Genomic DNA, 24000 nt, shown 5'->3' with positions numbered 1-24000 from the left:
TATTTCCTCACACTCTATGCCATAAGTCAGCACAAGGTCCAATGTATGATGGCAGGAGTGGGTGGAGCTATGCATTCTTTGAGTAAAACCAATTGAGTCTAAGATATTACTAAAGGCTACATTGAGGCTATCATTTTCAATGTCCATATGAATATTAAAATCCCCCACTATAATGACCTTATCAGTATTTAGCACCAAATCTGATAAAAAATCAGAGATCTGATCCAAAAACTCAGAGTAAGGCCCTGGTGGACGATATAAAACTACAAACAAGAGTGGTTTTACAGTTTTGCAATCTGGATTAGGAAAACTAAGAATAAGATGTTCAAACGAACTGTAACTATTAATTTGTAAGGGACTGATTAAGAAGAACTCTTCAGGTCCATCTGTGAGACCACACAGTGGAGCTGGAAGAAACAACACCCATTTGGAACTGGTTCCAGTTCTGCCTCCAGAGCTCCCTCGTGTGGGTCCCTGTGGTAACTACAGCTCCAGAGTCCAGAGTCTTTTCTCACCCCCAAGCTGGTTCCCAAAGTCAGAGACTCTCTTGGTCAGCTTGCTTCTCACACAAAACCTTCTGTCAGGAATCTTGGCATGACCTTTGACCCAGCTCTCACCCTGGATTCTCATGTCAGTTCTCTTGTTGGCTCTTCCTTCTTCCATCTCAGGAACGTTGCTAAGCTGAGTCCCATTCTGTCCCGCTTTGAACTTGAGACAGTTCTCCACACCTTCATCTCCTCACGCTTAGACTACTGTAACTCTCTTTTCACGTGTCTGAGCAGAACCTCCCTGAACCGTCTACAGGTGGTTCAGAACGCCTGTGCTCGGCTTCTGACCAAGTCCTCCAAACACACCCACATCACCCCGCTTCTCCTCCAGCTTCACTGGCTGCCAGTCAACTTCAGGGTTCATTTCAAGATCCTGGTTCAGGGGCCTCATTCATCAAGCTTGCTTACGCACAAAACGGGGTCGGAAAACTGCGTGAGCAACTTTCCACGCAAACTTTGGGATTTATAAAAGAAAACGTAGCGGAAAAATGTGCACAACTTTAGGTTGACTAAGGACCTGGCTTACGCACATTTTGGACATGGAGAGCACCTGCAGTGCTGCTGCTGGGAAAGATGCAATTACAAATACCAGCATCATCACTTGTACCGCTTCGTATCACACAGAACAAACTCCGGACCTCTCTCCCCCTGAGCCTGAGATCAGTGGACTCAGTAGTCTCCTTTAAACTCATCTGTTCAGGCTTTGGTGGGACCTTCATCACCCTCTCCTGGTTCTGCTCTTACTACCAGTTCCGCCTTTTCTGGGATCTACTGATCTCCCCCTTAATTTTCTACCTTTACTTCCATTTATCAATCACAATATTTGATTACATTTGATCATTTTTTAAAAACTTTGTTTTTGTGATGCACCTCATTTTTATTTAGAGGTGCTATATAAAAGATCATTTCCTTTCCCAGCTGCAGCTTTTTAGCCTTCCTCACTAGCATCTCAAGATGGTTTTTCTGTAGATTGTGTATTTCGGGCTCCCGTATTTGTTTTTATTTTCTTTTATTTTCCTCACATTGCATTTTCATTCATTACATTTTACTTGTGTTCAATCTTGTGATTTTTATCTTGAGGCGCTTTACAAAAAAATAAATCCTCTTCCACAGAAAGAAAGATTTTTTTGCTGCAATGAAACGAAAAGTTTACAAACTTCAGAAGAAATTAAACATTTAATGGGAAAAAAGGGTTTATTCAAACAAGTTCAAAGAAAAATATTTTAAATAGCATTTAGTCCTGTTTAATGTCTTCACTAATTGTTGATCGTCAGTCTGAATTTAGTTTCTCAACTTTTTATTTCTCTGGAGCTTTCAGCGTTAGACCCAGAACATTTAGTCAGCATTTAATAAATCACATTTTGTGCCATCACAATCATAACCTGATTTTAACAGGAACAGTAAAACTTGAGGCTTATCGTTTTATGTTTTATATTCCTGAAAGACAAAAGATCAGAGCAACAGTTTCTGAGAGTTATGGTTGTTCCTTCTGCACATAAACTAAAGTACGGCAACCCAACGCTAACAAAAGTCTATGCTTTATCTGTAAAAAATAAAGAAAAGAAAAGACTATCATAGTTAAAAAATAAAGCCAAAACAAACATTTCACTGCCAAAACTTTTAAAAACGTGACCTTTTCCAACAAATAAACAAAACAAATCAAAAACAAAACAAATCAAAAAGACTTGGGTCAATCTGCTAGTAAGTCAACATTTGGCACTCCTGGACTTCCATACCACTAATACCTGCCTGAAAAGCATTCTCCTTCACAATAAAAGCACAGATGTCACATTGGGCTCGCTGAGATGATGGTGTGTGTGTGTGTGTGTGTGTGTAGGTTTATGTTTGGGGGGGGGGTTAACTGGTGGCGTCTCAGGCTGTCGTTGGACCATCCTTCCTTCCTAGCTGACAGAAGAGAACCATGGAGAACGCCATGCCGAAAATCTGCAGTAGAGAAAAAACCTTGAATAAAGTTTCTTGTTTAGACAAAAAAAAATAAAAAACAAAAAGCAGTTATGGAACAACTGAGATCAGTTTCATCTAAACATTTACAACCAGGAATTATCAGCCGTTAGTTCATTAATCTGAGACAGCTTCTGTAACAGTGATGTAAACGTGGGCCAGCATGTGCGTGCGACGGGTTACCAGCAGGACGGCGACACCGAAGGCGATCCCCAGAGCCACCTGCAGGTTGGACTGCATCCAATTGATCATCCTGGTGTAGCAGGGCTGAAAACATGGAGTCACCTTATTAGTTCATTACAGCAACACACACACACACACACACACACACACACACACACACACACACACACACACACACACACACACACACACACGCACGCACGCACGCACGCACACACACGCACACACACATACCAACTTGTAGACCCCAGCGTTGCACGTGTCCTGGTTGGTGGCCGTGGCATTGCAGCGACAGGAATCAGGAAGGGCCGTCCACTCCTGAGGGCCGTCAGTGAGACCACAACACTGGAGCTGGAAGAACAATCAGAACTGGTTCCAGTTCTCCTCCAGACCAGATCAAGACTCTACAGCTGAAGTTTCTACAGTTTGGAACACCGAACAGAGCCGGCTGAAGGCTCGTTTTCGGCTTTCCTACTGGCTACGTTAACAACTGTGTTTTACTCTGTGATGTCATCAGGGTCAGACGTTTTCAGACGCGTGCCGTGTTCAGCACTTCAGGCGCCGCTGGCTGCTGAAAGCAATTTCCTCTGAGGTCCCAATCCCAGCTCTGACCAGAGAAAGCTGCTGTTGCGACCTTGAGCAAGACACTTAACCCGCCATGCCTGCTGGTGGTCGGAGGGACCGGCGGCGCCCGTGTATGTCAATCGCCTCCATCAGAGCGCCCCAGGGCAGCTGTGGCTACATTGTAGCTCATCCCCACCAGCGTGTGAATGGGTGAATGAATGACTGTGAAGTGCCTTGGGGGGTTGTAAACCCTAATAAGGAGCTCTACAAATGCATTTCCCCCAAGTTCATCATTCCTCTGAGATGAGGATTCAACTCTTACGGTTCTCTGCATGTTCTCCACATCTTGGATCACACTTGCTGGTTGTCTGGAGAGTGGTTGTAGCTTCTTGAACTCAGTCAGGATGCTGTCCTTCACCTGCACACACAATCAGCATCAATCCTCCAATCGCCTCAGGAGAAAACAGCCAAAAGGATGATGTCACTTCCTGTCTTACAGAGTTCTTGCCAACAGCTGAGAGGATTCCCGCTGCCAGCAGGAGGGAGAAGATGATGAGAAGAAAGATGAAGAACTGATGAAACAAACAAGCACAGTTATTACTGCAACATGTTGAGGAACAGATCATTAAAGCAAATCTGCTAAACAAACCGGACAGCTGCTATTATGTTGTGGAGATTAAAATAAAATTAAAAGCTGTTTTCTCGCATTGGTCTAAAAACAGGGTTCAGATTAAAGGGTGCCGGGCTCCCCCACAATCCCTCAATTCCTACATCCCATCCCCATCTCACTGGGTTCCCCGGAAGCCTCTGCATAGATCGTACTCTGACTAAAAACCTCCATCATCGACACGTTTCCCAGTTGTCGGTCTAGCCAAAACGCCGCACTTCCCTGGGTGCTCCACCCATCACACACTCGCGTATTCAGCAACAGAACACCAGTGGTGTGGGAGGTTCGCCGCTCAACAACACTAGAGAAGGAGAAACAGCTAAGAGAAGCTTACTGCTCCTCCCAAACCTCCATTTACGCAACTTCATTCGTTCTTATTTATTTTTTGTAAAAACAAAACAAATGGATCCAAGATCCCGGTTCCACGTTTTGGGTGAGACCAGGCAAGTGCGAAACATGAAAGGGTTCCTCACCAGCAGCAGCATGCAGCGGCTCTCCTTGTACGCTCCACAGCAGCCCAGGAAGCCGATCACCATGATGATGACTCCAATAGCGATGGTTAGAGGAAAGCTCGGAGCGCTTTCACCGCCAATCTGCAGATTCACGAGGTTACAAACACACGCGTTCATCAAATCCAGTGAAGCCTTTGATGTTTTAACGGTTTGAGAGTTCAGCGTTTAAAGGCAAAAGCAGTGACGTGTCGGCTGAGAGGTTTGGGCTGATGATGAAGAGCAGAACGATGTTGGAGCGTGAAAGCAAACATGAAGACATCTTACCGAGAGATTCGACTTTGTGACATGAAGGTAAATCCCGATGCCCAGGATGATGCAGCCGCAGATCTGAAACAAAACACAGTCGAGTCTGAATGGGTTCAAAAACAAAGCCATCCCGTGGTTTCTGCTGGAAATAAACGCCCGTCAGCACGGTCCGACGCAACGGACGCGCATCAGAAACCCAAACACCCGATGGCTCCGCTGGATCCTCCAGCTAGAGCCGGAGAAAAAGGACCTCAGGGGCAGTTCTAGACTAAGATTAGAGGGGGCAGCGGGTCCCCATAAATGCTGACCTGGTCTGTCAGAGAGGCACATTAGTGTAAAAGTTGTATTTACGCATTTCAAATTAAGGATGTAACTAGGGCTGGGCGATATGGCCTCATATCTATATTGCGATATAATCTGAAGCATGTGTGGTAACGATATATATTGCGATATTCTTCTTCTTCCGGCACTCGCAGAGTACAGACGCTTCTGCTTTTGCTCCCTTATCTTTTTTCCCCCAAGGCTCTTTGTCCTGTCTGCCCACAGAGCGCTTCTCTGCATTCCTTCTGAAAAACCCTATTTTTTAGAATGGATTTAATTAACTGGTCATTCAACACGATTGATAAGATTTTTTCTACGATGAGAACGGAGGAAGGGGCTCCCACTTGCCCGCAAGGGACACACGCAGTGGGATATATGCTCGATTCCTGGAGGGAGTGGAAGATCGTATGCCTCTCAGCTGTCCATTGAGGATGTCGAAGATGTGTGGATATTTGGCCTGATGATCACTGGATTTCTCCTGATTGGAGTGGGAGGATATCTGGTTTTCTGGAAATTTGGGAAGACTGGAGCAATTGGAGGGCGACCCGCACCCACGGAAAGCACCATCCATGTGGAGACCTCACAGACTGGGATGTTACTCTAGGTGAATCGTAAGCTGGACAATGTTCTAGCTGCGATACCGGTATTAGTGCGCAAAATGGATGTCATCTCGGAGAGGGTCACGGGACGGGTGGAGATGTTTAAAACCTGAACTGGCTTCACTGAAGGACTGGAAATGATCAGTTGCAGACTTGAAGGCAGAGAGGAAAATTATCTCTGCCTGACCCAAACAAAGTCTTGTTATCCGAATCTGACGCCCTGGCAGCCTTGTGAATGCCAACAACAAACCCCCACGAAGGAATGCAGACAGATGCTGTGAAAACCTGACCTAGCCCCCCGCCTTCGGATTGGTGGACTTCAGCCTGGCGAGGTCATCAACCTGCAGGTGTCAATGTGCTCTGCGCTCCTCCCAAGATCTCCCTCCCACCTGTGGCTACAGTGGCTGAGCGCCATAGGGCTGCTCTCGCTGGGGAAGCAGGATCCCAGCCCCCTCTTGTTGCGAATGACCACAGTACCAATTCTTCTGTACTGCAACAATTGCCCCTCGGGGATGATTAAAGTTTTTTTTTATTTGAATTCCTCTGTTCATACATGTCTAAATGGCATGCTTTTAAATATCCTCATGTGGAAAATATATGCCACTTGAGGCGTACAGGCCTCCTCCTCCACCCACTCCATGCTTGCAGTCACTGCCAATCTGTATCCCCAATGTCAGCAGGGTGCACATCTTAGTGACGTCATGTGTTAACGCCATATCGCGGTATTGCGATATAGCCAAAAACTATTTTTATTGTTTCTACCTTATATGGTTTATACTGCCCACCCCTAGATGTAATAACCATTTAGTTAAACTGTTTTTAGATGCTTTGCTGAAGAGAGACACTTCTACTCTAAATAAGATGTTTTATGGTAACAAACGCCACAGTAAGAGTTTTAAACCGACAGCATTTTATATGAAATAAAGAGCAAGTTGCAGGTAAAATGTTTTTAACATCGAGGTGTAATGAATGAGAACTTTAAACCCATTTAAAACATTTTAGGATCTTTTAGCTTTATAGATTCATTAGTTAAATTCAGTATAAATTTGAATTTGTTCTATCGGGATTAAAACAGCTGCCAAGCAGTTGAGCTGCTAGTTTAAGGGTTAATCTATGGGATTAAAATCCCCGGGAACCCCCCAAGGCACTTTACAACACAGTCATTCACACCCTGGTGATGAGCTACATTGTTGCCACAGCTGCCCTGGGACGCACTGAAAGAGGGAGTTTGCCATAGGCGCCAACGGTCCCTCCGAACACCACCAGCAGCCAAGGTGGGTTACGCGTCTTGCCCAAGGGCACGTCAACAGCGACAGAATGGGCGGAGCTCAAACCTGAAACCTTCCGATTACACACAAGCACTCAACTGTGCCACCGCGGCATCATTTACTGCTGAGGTGAAGTTTCAGAGGTTCGTTGATTTCCTGCATGAACCCGACGTTCAGATTGAGTTTAAACGTTGCTGGCTGCCGTCAAAAACACCCACCTGACTTTCTTCTTCTCTACTTTCAAATCTGACTTTTTTTTTTGTTCCGCGTTTCTTCCAGTTTAAGTTTGTTCCAGTAGTTTAGATTCTAGTTTGTCTACGTCGCCATACCTGGAACCTCGAGCTTCTACGGGTCAACAACAATCAGCCAACCAGAAAATTAACGTGTGTGTGTGTGTGTGTGTGTGTGTGTGTGTGTGTGTGTGTGTGTGAGACACTCTGAATCTTAAAACTCTGTTCGTTTCCTTGTCTCTTCCCGATTGTTCTGACCGAGTCTACAGGAGGAGGCGAGACTCACCACACCCTGACCTTTTCGCTTCAACAGCACAAAAGCATCGCACCTTCCCACACACCTGACCAGTCAAACCAGTCAAGCCAGAACTCAGGAACTGCTTCCTCCAGCAGGAAACCTTCAGACGAGCCAAAAATGTAGAAACCCTGCTGGAAGCACCGGGAAGGCCGGAGCAGGTGATCAAGAGCATCCAAGGTTTGGTGGGGAGTTGTTTAGAGGTAAAAGTAAATAAACCTTTTACTTTTTTGACCAGATTAAAACACGTCAGCAAAGAGGATTAGAGATTAAAACTAGATTTTAAATTATTTAACTGACTATGATCTCAACCCAGAGGCAACAAAAACTAAAGTTATAAAAGTGAAAGAGCAGGAAACCAGTTCAGATAAACAAAATGTGTTTTAATCCCTTCAGATTAAAATCACGACATTCATAATCCTCGACATGAAGGATCCCATTACTCTGGGGATGCACCGATACCGATACCAATAGACATTTGTGCTTTTGAAATGAGCAGATTTTGTATAGGCTGAAAGTTATGCAAGCTGAATTTCTATAACACACACACACACACACACACACACACACACACACACACACACACACACACACACACACACACACACACACACACACACACACACACACACACACACACACACACACACACACACACACACACACACACACACACACACACACACAGAGTTTTACTTATTGGACCGATACAATATGTTAAAGACTTAACATCGGCCGATACCGATGCAGACATTGTGCATCCCTAAACTCCGAAAAATCTTCCAGAATCTTTGAAAGTCATGAAATCCACCCTGAAGAGGAACCAGAACCAAAGTCCAGGCTGTTGGACCGTGTCGGTGCAGAAAACTAAAGCCTGCTCCAAATCTTCCTGAGGTTCTGCAGAGTTTTACCTCCAGATTAACCCTCCCATTGTCCTAATGGGTGTGATCCCACGAGGAAAGTTGACCATTGGGCAGGGTTGATGGTTCATCCCTTGAGGTCCATGTGGCAGGGGTGAGGTGGTGCTCACTCCTCACCGCTGCCACATGGACCCAATGGATAAACCATCAACCCTGCCCAATGGTCAACTTTCCTCGTGGGGTCACACCCATTAGGACAGTGGGAGGGTTAAAGGTGATGGATAATCTGAAATACAAAGGTGCCGGATGATGTAAACATGCAGTAATCTGGATCTTCCAGGTCATCTTCAATTAGAAAAACCTGCAGCAGAGGAACGCCCTCCAGGTGTGAGACAGGCTCATAAAACCCAGCAATGACCAGGATTATTTAAGATCACAGACTAAACCGACTGGTTTGTTCCACTTCATAAAAACTTCAAAGTTTGACAAACTTTATTCATAAAAACAAACATAAAAAAGTCTGAGTTTAACAGAATTATAAAAGCATTTGGATTTTAATTAACTGGGATTAAGTGTTTTACAGCAAATCCCTAACAGATTAGAACCACATCCCATAATTACATCAGAAGAAAGAATGCAGAATAAAGTAATGAGACTGAATTAGGAATATTTCTGAGTAAACAGTTAAAGGGGATTAGATCTTGTCTGTTTTAATTGAGTTGAATGAATAAAGGCTGAGTAAGCTTGATTCTATTAGAGCTTTTATTTTGTAGTTTTATTTTTAGTGTTGCTTTTTCGTTGTTTTAATCTTAGATTTACAGATTTAACAAATCCTTTGTTTTATTTCACTTCAACATCCTTTTGTTTTTCAGTATAAAACTGGTGCTTTTATTTTGACACCAGAAATTCATGGATGACAGTCTGTTGTTCTGTGGATGTTTCATCCCTCAGCAGCGACTTACAGGCTGAATCACCCCCACACCTGAATGTCCGTCTACTCCCGCCGGTTGGTGTGGAATGGGCAGACACACCCTCATGCTTACCACCCTGTTCAGACCTGCTCTCAGAAACCAGACACGCTTCAGACCCTCAGACCTAAATCCAAGCTCCTCCTCCTCCTCCAGACCACAACCAGGGGTGGACTGGGACCAAAATTCGGCCCTGGTGTCGGTACAGGATCTGCTCGGGTACAAAATAGGCTCGGGGTCCTTCGACTGCCGATGACGTCAAAGTACGGCAAACCCACTCGGACAAAATACACCACACATCTATACTGTTGGAAAGAATTTAGCAGTTTCGTTATTAAAATAATGTTTCTAACGACGTAAGTTTGTGTTTATAATGGTATTTGTAAAATAAAACACTATATTGTATACATAATGTTGAACTCCTCTTTGAGCACATCCCTTGAAGAATCATAGGTATTAGCAACACCTGTGAAATTGTATTTGCAGGAAAGAAGTGTGTCCCGTTTATTGAAGTATTTTGTGTTTAGAGTTTTTGACGTCTTGTCCATGCGTAGTTCAGTTACGCTCATAGCTGCTAGCCAAAACTCTGGAGTTAAACGTTTTCTGGCTTTACTAAAATACTTTTCTGTACTTATTTGATTGATGGTAGTTTTACTTTCTATTAGACTCCAAATGTAATCATTTGGCACGTTTATAATTCATAATTTGTAAGAATGTAATCGGTGATATTAGCATTTCTATGGGTTTTTCCATGTATATTAGCATTGCGCTAACCACTCGCTGCCAAATTGCAGCCTTTGAGATTAGAAAATCTCCTTTTGTCACATCGTAATTTAATTGCACATGCAGTTAATCGTTCAGCCCTAATATACATGCAGCTCTATGCTAAAAGTGTCTTTTCAAAGAGGTAATGATGGATTTCTTTGTAAAAGTTGTCCATCTTTCCAACAGAAAAATTTGCCTGGACCAACGTAACGTGATAACAACGTAACGTGATTATGTCATTCCGTAAGGTTCATATTCAGCCAATCAACTACTTTGACGTCATCGGCAGTCGACGGACCCCAAGCCGATTTTGCACCCGAGCAGATCTTGTACCGACACAGGCATTTTTACGAATCGTCGGCCCTCCCCACTGGGAGAGCGGTGGGGGTGGGGGGTGTTGCCGCCCACGGACTCGTCTCTAGGCCGAATGTGAGATCTAATATGGACTGGGACTGTTAAATTACAAGCAGGGCCAGACCGCTGCGACCGGGAGCCCTGGCCTTCCAGATCAGCTCATTCTCCACGGGCGGAGATCAGCGGGACATTAGCTACATGCTAACACAGTAAAACAACTCCTACATCATCACTCTACCGTGTTTTTCCCGCTAAAAATGCCTGGAAAAACTCTGTTAGCTTCAGGTTACCATGTAGCTAATGTTCTGCAGATCACCAACTGTGGAGTAGTGTCGACCCAAGCTGGGCAAGCAGCCACTTGGCTTAGCTGCCCACTGGGCCAGTGACAGAATGCCAGATCGGCCAATCAGCCCTGACCACAACTAAAGCTTCAGTCACAGAAGCAGAACTCCACGGTTCTGGTTCACATTTGAAAGAATCTGGAGCAAGTTTTCAGAGTTTCCGTGATAAAACGCAGCATTGTTGTGGTTTGTAGAACCTGTAGAAACACCTCTGGGTGCTCCGCTACGGTACCGTACGGGAGCAGCACCACACTAACCCAGATGGTCACTAATCTGGCCACAGATTAAATGCAGTAAAAGTACAATTTCAGTTGCTCAGCTTGTTTGACTGATATTCTTCCATGACTTTCCAGGTTGTTTCGACACTCCTGGTTGGGAGAAAACAGGAACATCTCCACCATTTTTGCTGTGAAGCCACGAGAACCCGCATAGGAGCCGCCATGTTGGATTAACGGAGTTTAAGAACTCTGGATGTGATTCTGAAAAACTGAAAACTACTCGAAACAAACTAATCACAAAAGCTTAAGTCGTTTAAAAATGTGTGCAGGTGAGTGGGCGGAGCTTTGCTCACCTGTTTTGGCTTAAATTCTTTTTAGACAACAAAGTTGAGGTCCTTCATCTAGTGGTTTTTGGTCATAGGTGTAAAACTGTGTTTTTTATTTAATCAAGAAAATCTCAAGTTTTTCTACGGGAAGGCGGGGCTTAAGCCGACTACTGCTGCCAGCCACCAGGGGGCGCTCCTCCTGTTGTGGCTTCTGCTAAATCTAGCCTCATGCATCGATCCAACCACACCCATAAACATTTCTATCCATCTTCAGGACTTTCCCGTTCCGTTTCATTTGTTTTGACAGCTTTGACTCTCACTGGTTTATTTTCCACACGACATTTTAATCCTCAGAAAACCTAAAATTCATCAGTGCTTTCATTTAAATGCAGATTTTTAAGTAAAAATAATAAATGAATAAAATGTTCACATGATTTTTTTAGGTTAGCTCCAAGCTAAATACAAAGCAGCTCTCTGCTGACCAACAGGCTTTCAGGGTCGATAACAAAAGCTGCAAACACAGAAAATCAGATCCAGGAAGTAAAACCCAGCAGCAGGAAGCCGGGTGCTGCTTCAGCATCAGCTCCGTCATCGTTGACCTGAAACGACCGCAGCAGGACGCCGGGGATGAAGGTCTGAGCCACCGGAACCAGACGGGACGCATTCCCAGGTCCTAGCTTTGACTTTATGGTTTTCAGTTTTCTTACCAATACGTTCATATTTAAATCCGAGTTTATAATCTGCTGTTTCACGTAGCAACATTGGTTTTAATGTTTGATGTTCTTGCACCTGGAAGCCACATTAAAGCTTCTGTGGAGGAAAAGTGCTGCAGAACTAAAGCTGCCCTGCCTTCCTTCAACAACTCTGTTTTTAAGCATTTCTGAAAGTTGAAATTCTAGTTTCTGCTGTGTCGGGATTTGCAGGGATTAGAGCTCTAATCTAAAACCCAACCCTGGTCCAGGAGGTGCCCTGGCATGTTTTAGTCGTTTCTCTGCTCCAGCGGGCCAGGACTGGAGAGCCCTGCTGTAAAGGGTTACAGTTCACAGGAAACAGAAGGCTTCTGCTGCCGACTGCAGGTCTGAGTTCCTCTGAAAACGTTCAGACAGAAGAACCACATCCCTGTAATCTGGATTATAACGTTAAACGACTGCAACAAAAAGGTTTTGTTCGGTTTCGTATCCCAGAGGTTTATTTGAGGTTTTTATGGGAGCGAGGCAGAAGCCAGATGCAGAAGAACCACACCCTGAAACCTAGTGGCTTTACTGAAGGGCAGGTCATGACCAGCAGAACCGGTTCTGCCCACGGCTCGCGTATGGAACGAGGTCAGGACAGACAGGAAACACGTTCCGGTAAAAAAACCGGTTAAATTCATCTAAAGGGCTAATTAAACTAAGTAAAAGGCTTCATCTGATTCAAACAACTAACAATTCCAACTTAAAAGTGCATCCCTGTGACCTGAGAGGTTCTGAACTCACCCAGAACAGAAGGTTGAAGATGAAGAGCAGATATTTGATGCATTTATTCACAGCCATGGCTCTTCTTTTCTCCTTGTTGCTCCTCAGAGAACAGCAGCTGCTCAGAGTGAAGACGAGGACCTAAACAGAGGCTGGTAATCAGATCAGCACCTGTACCTCCTCCTCGTGCTCCTCCTCCTCCTCCTTCCCTCCCACCTAGCTTCTCTCTTCCTGTCCTGTCTCCTTTTTCCCCTCCAGGAATCAAAGTTAGAAGATTTTTCCACAGATTTCCTTCTTTTCCAGTAGAAATTTCCTCCAAAAGGTGGAAAAAGAGCCACAGACGGAGAAAAGCTACAGGTAGTTTTCCATTTGAGCCCAAAGGTGTTTGAGATTTACCTGATGATGCCCCACCCACCTTTAAGCAGCAGCTCACCATATTAGGACTTCTGGTTCGACTCTGGCTGAGGCAGTCCCAACATTCCTTAAAGGAATCTCCCACCAACTTTCTGAAGAGATGATCTGAAGAATGGAGAAAGTTTGTGTCTGAACCACCAACACGTTTTCCTCAGAAGTGAAAAAGCCAGTTTCAGTGAAGATGAAAACCTTCAAACTGCTGTGAAGAGTAGTAAAGATACCTGCTAACGCTGACCCGTCCTGCTCGTCTCCACACAGTCGCTGGTTCAGCCACGCAGGAGCGGCCTGGTTAAGGTCACTGGTTCCTGTTACCAGCCTGGTTCTGGTGGAATGATGTCTTACTTCTACAGGTCTGGGTGTGGCTGGAGGGGCTCAGCTGTTCAGGCAGGTTTTGGTGTGACCTTCATCACCCTATCCCTGTTCTGCTCTCCCCACCTATTCCACCTTCCTCAGGATCCACTGATTTCCCTCCTTCCTGTTCACTCTCTCTCTTTCTCTACATTTTAAATCACAATTGTCTATTTTTTGCTCATTTTAAATATAATTTTAATCATTTTCTAAATTCTTTTTTATATTTTTACATTTTTTGTTTATGTGAAGCGCCTCGTGATTTTTATCTTGAGAAGCGCTATAGAAATATTTTCTTCTTCTATTGTTAAAATCTGATGTTAGCCTTGATCTGGAAAAGTGGGGGAGTAGAGGGAGGTGGAGTGTACAGTCGGTAAAGACGGCTCTCCCTTGCCCTGCCTCCAACATGCCTCCATCTAAATAGGATAGATTATCCAGAGTTAACTCTGTAGTTATGCTGCTATAGGCTTAGACTGCTGGACCACTTTCCACACTCTACTGCTTTATTCTACAATCTGCTCTTTAACTGTATTATTTCCTGCTATTTCAGCTGTTAACTTTATTTTCTCTCTAAGTGTTTTTCTCCCCAGAAGAAGCTACAACGATGTTCTGCTGAGCTGTGGTGGCCTCATGGAGGGGGCCATCGTCTAGCACACTGCTGCTAACCACTTAAACATTCTCCCTCTCCTGATAATAACTTTTTACTCTCTTTGACGTTGGATGTGCTACTACTAGTTTACCCGTTTAATTATAGATCCACTAGGATAAATACAATAAAGTTTATCTCTCACCAAATAGAATATTTACTAAGACATCACAATATAACTGTAGACACACTACTTGGTGTGTGTGTGTGTGTGTGTGTGTGTGTGTGTGTGTGTGTGTGTGTGTGTGTGTGTGTGTGTGTGTGTGTGTGTGTGTGTGTGTGTGTGTGTTGGATTACCAGCAGGATGGCGACGAGGAAGGTGATTCCCAGCACCACCTTCAGGTTTGACTGCATCAGCTTGATTACCTTGTCGTAGCAGGGCTGCAGACAGCATGATGGATTCATCTCAGACACACACACACACACACACACACACACACACACACACACACACACACACACACACACACACACACACACACACACACACACACACACACACACACAACTAGTTTCCTACCAGCTTGTAGATTCCAGCGTTGCACATCTCCTGGTTGGCGGTCGTGGCATCGCAGCGACAGGAATCAGGAACCTTGGTCCTCTCTTCAGGTCCATCTGTGAGACCACACAGTGGAGCTGGAAGAAGAAACACCCAGTTGGAACTGGTTCCAGTTCTGCCTCCAGAGCTCCCTCGTGTGGGTCCCTGTGGTAACTACAGCTCTGAACATGTTTTTGGCTCAGCTGCAGATTTGACTTTACTTACAGTTAGCATCTGTTTGGCACCTTTAAATTGGATGAATTGGTTTATTTGTTAGACTCTGTTTCCTAGGAGACTGCTGCTCCTCCCAGTGCATTCTGGGACTTCTAGTTCTACTGTACACCCACAGGCCTTCAGCAGGGCTGGACTGGGACAAAAATTCAGCCCGGGCATTTTGATTGGAGACCGGCCCATCACCTGTTTTTTTTGGAAAAGACATTAAGCCTTACGCTGTTTCTGACACACACCAACGTACACTTTCTTATTGGTAATATTTATGTATCAATCTAATAAACGTAAACCTACACCATCCTTCCTATCCTGGTATTCTAAAAAAGTAGGGTTGGGGGTAACTGATTATTTTTAAAATGATTATTCTGACGATTATTTTATCGAATAGTCAACTATTCTAATGACTATTTAGATGATTAATCTAGTGATTATTTTTCTATTGCACAATTAATAAAAACCAAAAAATCTTAAATAAATTCCTCCAAAAAATTGATAAGCTGTTACTGTAAGAGAATAAACACTACAGGCCTTCCATTCTGTATAACACTGCTTTTATTGTGTTGTGGTTGGTTATGTTCTGGTGATGTGTAGAACTTGGGAGTGCAGGCTGCTGCCTGAGAGGTGGTTGGAGACGGAGTGTCTCCATGCTGCTTTGTTTTGGTCACTTATGTGCATGAGGCAAGTGGTGTTACGACCCTTCCTGGGGAGTCAAGTGTAAAGGGTTAAATTTACCTAAATATTGCCTTATTTATTATCTCTTGATGTTATTAGTCCCTATTTCTGTGGTTAATTGACAATAGTTTCCTGAAATGTTTCTCCTATTTTAACTGTAAATCCGTCTAGCTGTTATATTTATAACAAGAAACAGATATTCGGACGGAATATTTTCATGTTTATTCGAATATGATTGTGGAACACACCCAGCATCATAATAAATGAAGTAATATTTATGCCAATTTAAGCCTTTATGGGTGACCAGGACACTGTGATAAATTTTTGGCAAGGGAAATTATCATTTGTTGCCATTTTTGAGGTGTTTATGAATGTGGAAGACACCCAGCATCCTGTGATGGCACTAATAACATCAAGAGATAATAAATAAGGTAATATTTAGGTAAATTTAACCCTTTACAGGTGACCAGGACTCTGTGATCAATTTTTGGCAAGGGAAATGATCATTTGTTGCCATTTTTGAGGTGTTTATGAAGAGACCCAGCATCCTGTGATGGCACTAATAACATCAAGAGATAATAAATAAGGTAATATTTAGGTAAATGTAACCCTTTACAGGTGACCAGGACACTGTAATCAATTTTTGGCAAGGGAAATTATCTTTTTTTTTTTTTTTTTTTGCCATTTTGTGGTGTTTATGATGATACAGTAGGCAGTATGAGTACAGTAACATCAACAGATAATACATAAAACCCTTATTTGGTCAATTTTAGCCTCCATGAAAATCTGAGCAATTCAATCACTTTTTGGCAAGTAAAATGCCATTTTAGTTGTCTACAATTAAATCATCAATAAAGAATTGAAAGATATTTTGAGGCGTTTCTTATAGGTAAACGGGAGGGTGTAGTCTATTTGGCAAGTGACAATCTTAATTGTATGTGCTGAAGTGCTTTTATCTTGTTACTTTTAAATAGAGCAACGTAATGATTAGCAACTTACACAGTGTCATTGTAAAGCCAAAGCTTGATCAGTTTAAATACTATTTTTCCAAGTAAAAATGTGCCCCAAACTAGTTAACTGTGGCTCCATGTCAAGTGGACTAAAGAAAGGAAGGGGAAAAAATTAAATCGCTGGAGAATTGTTTATTTACATTTATACAACGTTTACATTCAATACAGGGTGCCATTTTACATTGTTTATTTATTTTTTTAGTATCAAGGCTGTAACATAAAGAAAGCCAGTTCTTACCACAAACCATCTTTCAATCGCAAATATTGCAAAAAGGATTAATATATCCTCATTGTGAACGTTTAAGACAATTAGCAACATTTAAAACAACTTCCGAACTGGAAAAACTAACGTGGCAAGGTGGATAAACGACGGCCCGGGTTGTATTCGATCCCCAAACCTCTGGGGTGAGAGTCAAACGCTCTAACCAGTCAGCCAAATGAACATCCACTTGGACAAGTAGCCAGGGCGCAAGATCAATCAAGACATTGTGGACGCTCACACTGCCACATCTTCCTCCCTCTTTCCACAAGCACGTCCTCGTGCTCCCGCGCAGGGTGCCACAAACACTGCCACACTAATATCCGCGATAAACATCTGTTTAAGTACCGGAAGAGGTTATCTTTGCTTTCTGAATGTCCATATTGCTAGATATGCTGAGTTTTAGGGCGAAATCCTGGGGAATTTTGTCTAGAAATGCAATTACCTAACCGTGCGCGATCCCGCGGTGGCTAATCATTTTTTGGCAGCGAAACGATTAATGGCACAACACCGGCTCGGGTTTCTCCTCCTCCCTCTTTTCTTCTCCAACCTGTCGCTGGGCTGAGGCTCCATCACTTCCTAAATTGATTTTACTTGAACCTTCACTACCAAACAACTGTGAGATTTTAACACATGTGCCAGCATCAGCCTGAAGGGCCAGTTTCTTTTTTAGTCGAATTTTCTCCGCTCCTGCTTTCCGTTTTTTGTTCTCCATTTTGTAAAGCTCGTCTGTCTGTTTACTGAGATTCTTCACAAACAACTGGCGGGTGCATCAGACCTCTGGCTATTGGTCCAGCCCAGAGTGCATTATGACCAATTGGCCAATCCACCAACTTTTACGAGGCGTCGCGTGGGGCGGCGCGGGCAAGTTGTCTGCAACAACTAGAGGCCAGGAAAAAAAAAAAAAAAAAAAAAAAAAAACAGACACCGGCCCATAAAAGATGAAAGGGTCGGCTCAGCGGGCAGTTGCCCGCTATGCCCTATGGTCAGTCCAGCAGTGGCCTTCAGTAACATACCGACTGCAGCTCACGCAGCAAGAAGAGTCGGGCAAGGAGAGCTCACTACGTGTTCCTGTTTCTATTTTAGGTTTCATCTCACAAATGCTTTTCACCAGAAGACCTGAGCTGATGTCAGTTACTAAATAAAGCAGCAGGTTCGAGGTTTCTGTGAGTGGATGAGAAAACATTTGGTTGTTCTCTCAGTGAGAAGGATGGCTGAGCTACATGTGGACATCCTCAGATCAGGCAGAGCAGAAGAGAACGGACCAAGGAAGTATAACAGTTTCACCAGAATATGCTTTTTTTTGAACTCTGAATTTTTTACACTAAACGTATTCTTTGAATTGACGTATTTGAATCTTTTTTACTCAAAATACACCAGCAACAATGTGATTTCCTAAAACTCATCCGCAGATTTTCATCTTTAAAAATTCAACAACATAAGTCCAACAGAAGATTTATATCTGCTTAAATTCATCTGCAAATGTTCACCTTTAAATATTAAACAACAGAAGATTTTCATCACATTATATTCAGCAGCAGGTTTTCAACAGCAGAAATCAGGTGACCTCCTGGTGACCCAAGCCACGCCCATCTACTGTCGGACCATGGTGTAGCGTGGCGAATTAGCCACACTTTATTAAAGGATCAATAAGATGTGATATTCCATATAAATAGGAATTATTAATCTGATTGCTCTTAGGCCCTGTCCACACGTAGGCGGGGATCTGCCAAAACGTAGGTATTTTTCTACGTTTCGGCCTGTCATCCACACGAAAACGGAGTTTTTTCACACGCAAACGGATCTTTTTAAAAACTCAATGGTCCAAGCGCTTTTTGCTCGTTTGTTTTTGCAAGCGGAATTACTGCTGCTTGCGGAAGACCACAGACGAAGGACGAGGTTAAGAACGGGGGAAGTACTGCCGCCTACAGGTCTGGCATGTCCTTAACAACGTATTTATCCGGGTACGTGTGGACAGAGTTTTTCTTTTTTAAACGAGGTGGTGTGGATGCAAGTTTTTGGAGGGGCGGATATTCGTTTTTAACAAAAACCCGGCTACGTGTGGACTAGGCCTCAGATTATTTGATTTAATATTACCTTTAGGTTCTTTAGATCAGCCTTTCTCAAATGGGGGTACGTGTACCCCTGGGGGTACCTCCAGGGGGTACATCAGAGAAGCAGACTGTGTCTAAAAAAGAGCTTTATCACAGCAGTTGCCTCCCTGCCACCAAGGATGAAAAAGATCCTCAGTGAAGCACAAGCCCAAGTGTCTCACTAAAAAGTCTGTAAAAACACTCCGATCAGTGCAGTAATGTTAAGATTTCAGTCTTCTTTTTGATTTTTAAAAATATATTTTGAGATTTACATTTGTTTTTAGCAATTGTTATTTAAAATGACGTTGATGATTTCTTTTAGAGAACAGATATACTATGATCCCAAAAGAGAGCACTTTATGTTGATATGCTTTTTATGAGCACAAATCTTTAATTATAATTAGCTTAATCATTTCTTTGGCCTGTATTTGATATATTTTTTTAAATATTTCTAGTTATATATATATTTTTTCCAAATAGTTCAAGAGATACTACAAAAATGTGCAGTGTTTTGCACATTTGTGGATTTTCCAATGGGTAATCTTATGGTTTTAAATGGTTTTATGGTGACTGTTTCCAATTAATTAATTAGAATCACATTTTAGTGATGAAAAATATTTCCAATACATTTAGTTATGGAGTATTAACATTTAAAATATTAAAAATAGTTTTTTTTCCCAAATGGTTGAATTTTGTACTTGTTTCAATCAATCAATCAATCAAAGCTTTATTTATAAAGCGCCTTCCGCCACCCTGTCAGGAAGCCCAAAGCGCTGAACATGGTACAGTTAACTGTTTATCAGTTTCAAAGTTTAATAAATCAGTCACTGAATGCACCTATTTAAGGTGTTGTTTTTTTACAACCAAAAATGTTTTTGCGCTGATTAGGGGTACTTGGCTGAAAAAAATATTTCACGGGGGTACATCAGTGAAAAAAGGTTGAGTACCCACTGCTTTAGATTATTCAGGGAACACACACTTCATATGAATTCAGACAGAGTCAGGATATAGTTTATAAAAATGAATTTAATAATATATTTCTAAACTAACGAGGACACAGAACAAATCACGATAAATGATGGTTGGACAAGATAACTGAATTGAATGAAATAGTGGAATGTAAGGTAGATGTTTTATAGCAAAACCTCATTAAGTATCTGAGAGATCTTGTCTGGGTTGTAAAATCAGTGTGTATAAGTATCAGATTGTATGGTTTAGCAAGCTGTAGATCATTCATGAAAAACCATCCAACACCTATGTGCAGGTCTACGATACTCAAATGCGTCTTTCCCCCCGAAGTCACGCCCATCTTCTATTTCCGCACCGCAGGTCCCTGGAAGAACAAAAACATGAATGCAAGTCAACGTAGCTAAAATCGCTATTTTCTAATTCCGCTTGTTTTGTGCCGTGGATTTCCCAAATGATGTCCGTGAATTTTAAAGAAGCATTTGACACCAAGAAAGCACTTATTTTTGAACAGGGTAAATGTTATTTTAGGTTTCACGTGAAAATAAGTCCAGGACTACAAATGCGCTTCACAAAAGTGACGTCATCAAACCAGACATGGAGAAAAACTAAGGAAAAATGGCTGTAAGTTCAGCAAATTTCAAATCCTTTCAGGAGGAAAGAACCACCATGAATCTGGTCATGTGGTGAGTAGCAGCTACGCTAGGGGGGAGGAGATTATGTGGTGACATCACATATGCGACGTGCCGATTTCTGGAGTGTAGTCATGCTAATAACAAACTTTTACAAGCGGATAAATCTCAAAGTACGTGACTGGCGTGGTCCAAACACCCATCATTAGTTTTCATTTAAATTGCAGTACAACACATGCAGGGTCCGAAATTAACACTCGCCACTCGCCAAATGCGAGTAAATTGCTCCATTTGGCGAGTAAATTTTTGAGCTCTATCTGCCACCTGGCGAGTAAATGTTTGCACCAAATTAGTTATGTTTATCAGTCATCTTCCACGGATTTCTGATACTCCTCACGCCTGCATGCACAAACGTACGCGAAACGTGAACGCCGCATCCAACGTCATTTCCACCTATCCCATTCAATCAGTTTATGAAGTTAGCCGTTAGCTTCGTGTTAAAACTAGCGGTGAAATGTGGCGGTTTTTAACTGGAGTCAGCCAGCCTTCCAAAAGAAAACTCGTCGAACTGGAAGAAAAACCACCAGGACCAGTGGCAACCAGAAGATTTTGTGAAAAGTGGCGAACTGGAGATGGCGGAGTCGTGACATTATGATGGCCACGTAGCGTTGCTGCCTTTCACAGACAACTGGCCCTCGGCATTCTTCAAATATCCAAAAAAATGCCCATACTTCCGACTTTGTCTTCTTTGAGGGATAATAAATGTCCCAAGTGCTGCCGTCTCCTCCTGCCATTATTTCAGCTTTAGCTTAAAGAAAGTTTTGGTCGTAAACAACAAAGTGCGCATGTGCCGCCGGCAACTTCCAGATGATACGGTGACTGGCAGGCCCGGAGTGGCTAATCGGGAGGGTCTGGAGAATTCCCGGTGGGCCGCGCGATGTTTGGGCCGCATGGGCCGGTGCTCTCGTTTTTGTTTTATATCATTTTATTTTTATTTTTTGGTGCCGGTGTTCAGTCATGGCACTGAGGCCGCCGGGCTGATCACATACGCTCCTCCCGGCTGTCTCTACCTGCAGGCTGCAGCTCGTTTTTTTTTTTCCCCGTATGCGCCTGTTCGCACCACGTGACCACGCAGTTGACGGAAAGATGGAAAGTAGAAAGAGCAAGGGTGGCGCGGAGAAGGCAAGAATTAAAAAGAGGAAAGCGCTGGAAACAGATGCAGCTAAATGTGCAAAAATGAGCACCTTTTTTTCTCAAACAAGCTCGCGGTCTTTAACTTCAAATGAAGATAAAACGGGTAAGGCAAGTCAAGATGTTAAACTTTACCGGCTGCAAATCACCATTCAAGTTAATTAAGCATCAATAATGAATTATATGGCATCATGACATAACGTTGTGTAATATAATTTACAGTATGATGTGACTGATGCCACCAAACTGCCTTGTAGCCCCTCAGAGTCAAACACAAGATCCAGTAGGCCTAATAAGCACCAGGCAGAAGCCCACAATTCCAGAGCGGACATGTACAGGTAGGATTACTTATTGAGTCAGTGAACTGAATATTATTAAAATTTATATGATGAAAACTATCCTGGCTCTATATGAAAGTGTTCTAAAATACTAGATGATTCAGCATTGATCAGAAAGCGTGTAAAAAAGGAAAATGAATGCTGAATTGTGACCATTTTCACACAATGTAGTGTCAGAAGAAGAGCCAGGAGCCAGCAGTGAGGGTATTGCTCCTGTTGGGATAGAAGGTGAGCCAACTCATGCGCAAACATCAGTTTCATTATAATAATTTTAATGTCCAAATAATAGTAGTGACCTGATGTATTTTTATTAGTAAATGCACAAAGCCCACAACAGATCGCTATTAGAATGAAAGTAAAATGAAATAAGCCTGCTTATTTTGCCATAGAAAATATTTTAATTGGTTACAAAAAATGTGTTTTCCATATCAAATGTGCTAAAGCTTTACAGATGATTATTTTAATTGTGTGCAGGTGAGTCTAGGGAAACTGGAAAAAGTGTGAAAGGGAGTGCTGAGTCATTTCATTTTAAAGGTTTGAAAATCTCAGAACAGCTGTTTGAACAGAAGGTAGATTGTTATATTGTTAGAGAATGTGTTGTAAAGAACAATGTTGGAGATGTGCACTGATGTTCAAATAAACCTACATTGTAAAGCAACTCTTTCTTGCACTGAATTACAAGGCTTTACCGAGTAGTGTGCTTTTGTAGACTATACAAATAAAGTTCTAACATGATTTTAATAATAATTCGTTAAGTGGGCCGGTCTGGGGTCTGAAACTCCAGGGCTGAAAATGTGTCCCACTCCGGCCCTGGTGACTGGTAAGGGTCACCACGCCTACACCGCAGCCACGGTAATCCACCAAGATATTGATAATATATATATATTTTTTAAACAAGACTGTTATTATTTATCGTCAACTTTTTTACCGGGGTTTACCGCTACACCGGTTACCGTGACAACCCTAGCCCTGACACACTTTCAGATATTCTCATGGTGCAGCTGTGTTCTCCAGAGATCAAGGACTAGGACCCAAATGAGGCTGTAATGCTTTGGCACAAAGACGGTGTCAGAAGCAGGAGGCCAGACTTCATGGACAGAGAAAACAAGGAGTCTGACTAGATTTCAATGAAAGAGTTCATAAAAACTAGCCTAGTGAACAAGACCAAATTCTTGCTTTGCAAAGAAAATAAAATAATATATTTATTTAGTCTGGCTTGCCAGGCTACATAAAAACATCTCTAAAAATAAATAAATAAATAAATAAATAGTAAAAATGACAAAAGAGTTGTTTTTCTTATTAATTGATGTTTTAATTATTTTGTCACTCTGTTTGGAATCAACATAATATAGAATAACATGCTTTAGGTGGATCTAAATCATTTAGAATTTTGTCCGGTAAAAAATATGCTTGGCCGGTAGATTTTCATCATCTACCAGCCAACTTGGCCGGTGAGTAAAAAATTTAATTTCGTACCCTGAACACATGTGTGATCCAGGGCGTAAGGCAAAGCGGATTAGAAAATAGCTCTTTTAGCCCCGTTGACTTGCATTCATTTTTTCGTTCTTCCGGGGACCCATGAGCCGACCGGAAAGGGAGGAGACTTAGGCTCCCTATGTGGGGATAAGCATTGCACTCTGGCTTGTGACTGATAAAAGGATATGTACCTGTATGGATGCTCATGGCTTTGTGATAAACTTAGGTGAAGGAGAACCAGGAAGCTGAAGAATAAACTCCAGATCTGAGGCTCCCAGTACGACACAGCCCGGTTCTGGTCATAATGAACCAGCTATAGGAAGCATCACACTTCTTCCTCACATCTTTTGTGGAAAACCTTCAAAACAAAACCATGAGATTTGCAGACCAGTGTCTACACAACATTGTACAAAAGAGGTCACTGCTATTTTCTTATTTCTTACTCTTCTGTTTACTTCTTCCTTAACATTTTTAGAACCTTTCTTTAACCCCAAAATTGCGTTTT

At 42.6% G+C, this 24000-nt stretch overlaps 1 protein-coding gene across 4 annotated transcripts; it reads right to left on the bottom strand.

Annotated features, from left to right (window-relative positions):
* Window positions 1-1723: 1723 nt before the first annotated feature.
* On the bottom strand, window positions 1724-13957 carry LOC107372354 (tetraspanin-8). Of its 4 annotated transcripts, none has more exons than XM_015940558.3 (10): window positions 13317-13957; window positions 13097-13200; window positions 12703-12822; window positions 4701-4763; window positions 4398-4517; window positions 3755-3829; window positions 3580-3675; window positions 2928-3044; window positions 2694-2777; window positions 1724-2492 (listed from the first exon to the last, which is right to left on the bottom strand). In XM_015940558.3, exons 2-10 carry the CDS (start codon window positions 13115-13117, stop codon window positions 2421-2423), a joined length of 768 nt encoding a protein of 255 aa, XP_015796044.1. In that variant the 5' UTR covers window positions 13118-13200; window positions 13317-13957; the 3' UTR covers window positions 1724-2420. The 4 variants fall into 4 exon arrangements, with proteins under 4 accessions (XP_015796044.1, XP_054595880.1, XP_070410077.1 ...); XM_054739905.2 differs by having other exon boundaries at window positions 13115-13200; XM_070553976.1 differs by having other exon boundaries at window positions 13097-13957.
* Window positions 13958-24000: the final 10043 nt, after the last annotated feature.

Source organism: Nothobranchius furzeri, chromosome 1 (genome assembly GCF_043380555.1).
Source record: "Nothobranchius furzeri strain GRZ-AD chromosome 1, NfurGRZ-RIMD1, whole genome shotgun sequence".
Classification (NCBI taxonomy): Eukaryota; Metazoa; Chordata; class Actinopteri; order Cyprinodontiformes; family Nothobranchiidae; genus Nothobranchius; species Nothobranchius furzeri.
The sequence above is the reverse complement of the archived record's forward strand: the minus strand, read 5'-3'. Positions and strand labels throughout refer to the sequence as shown.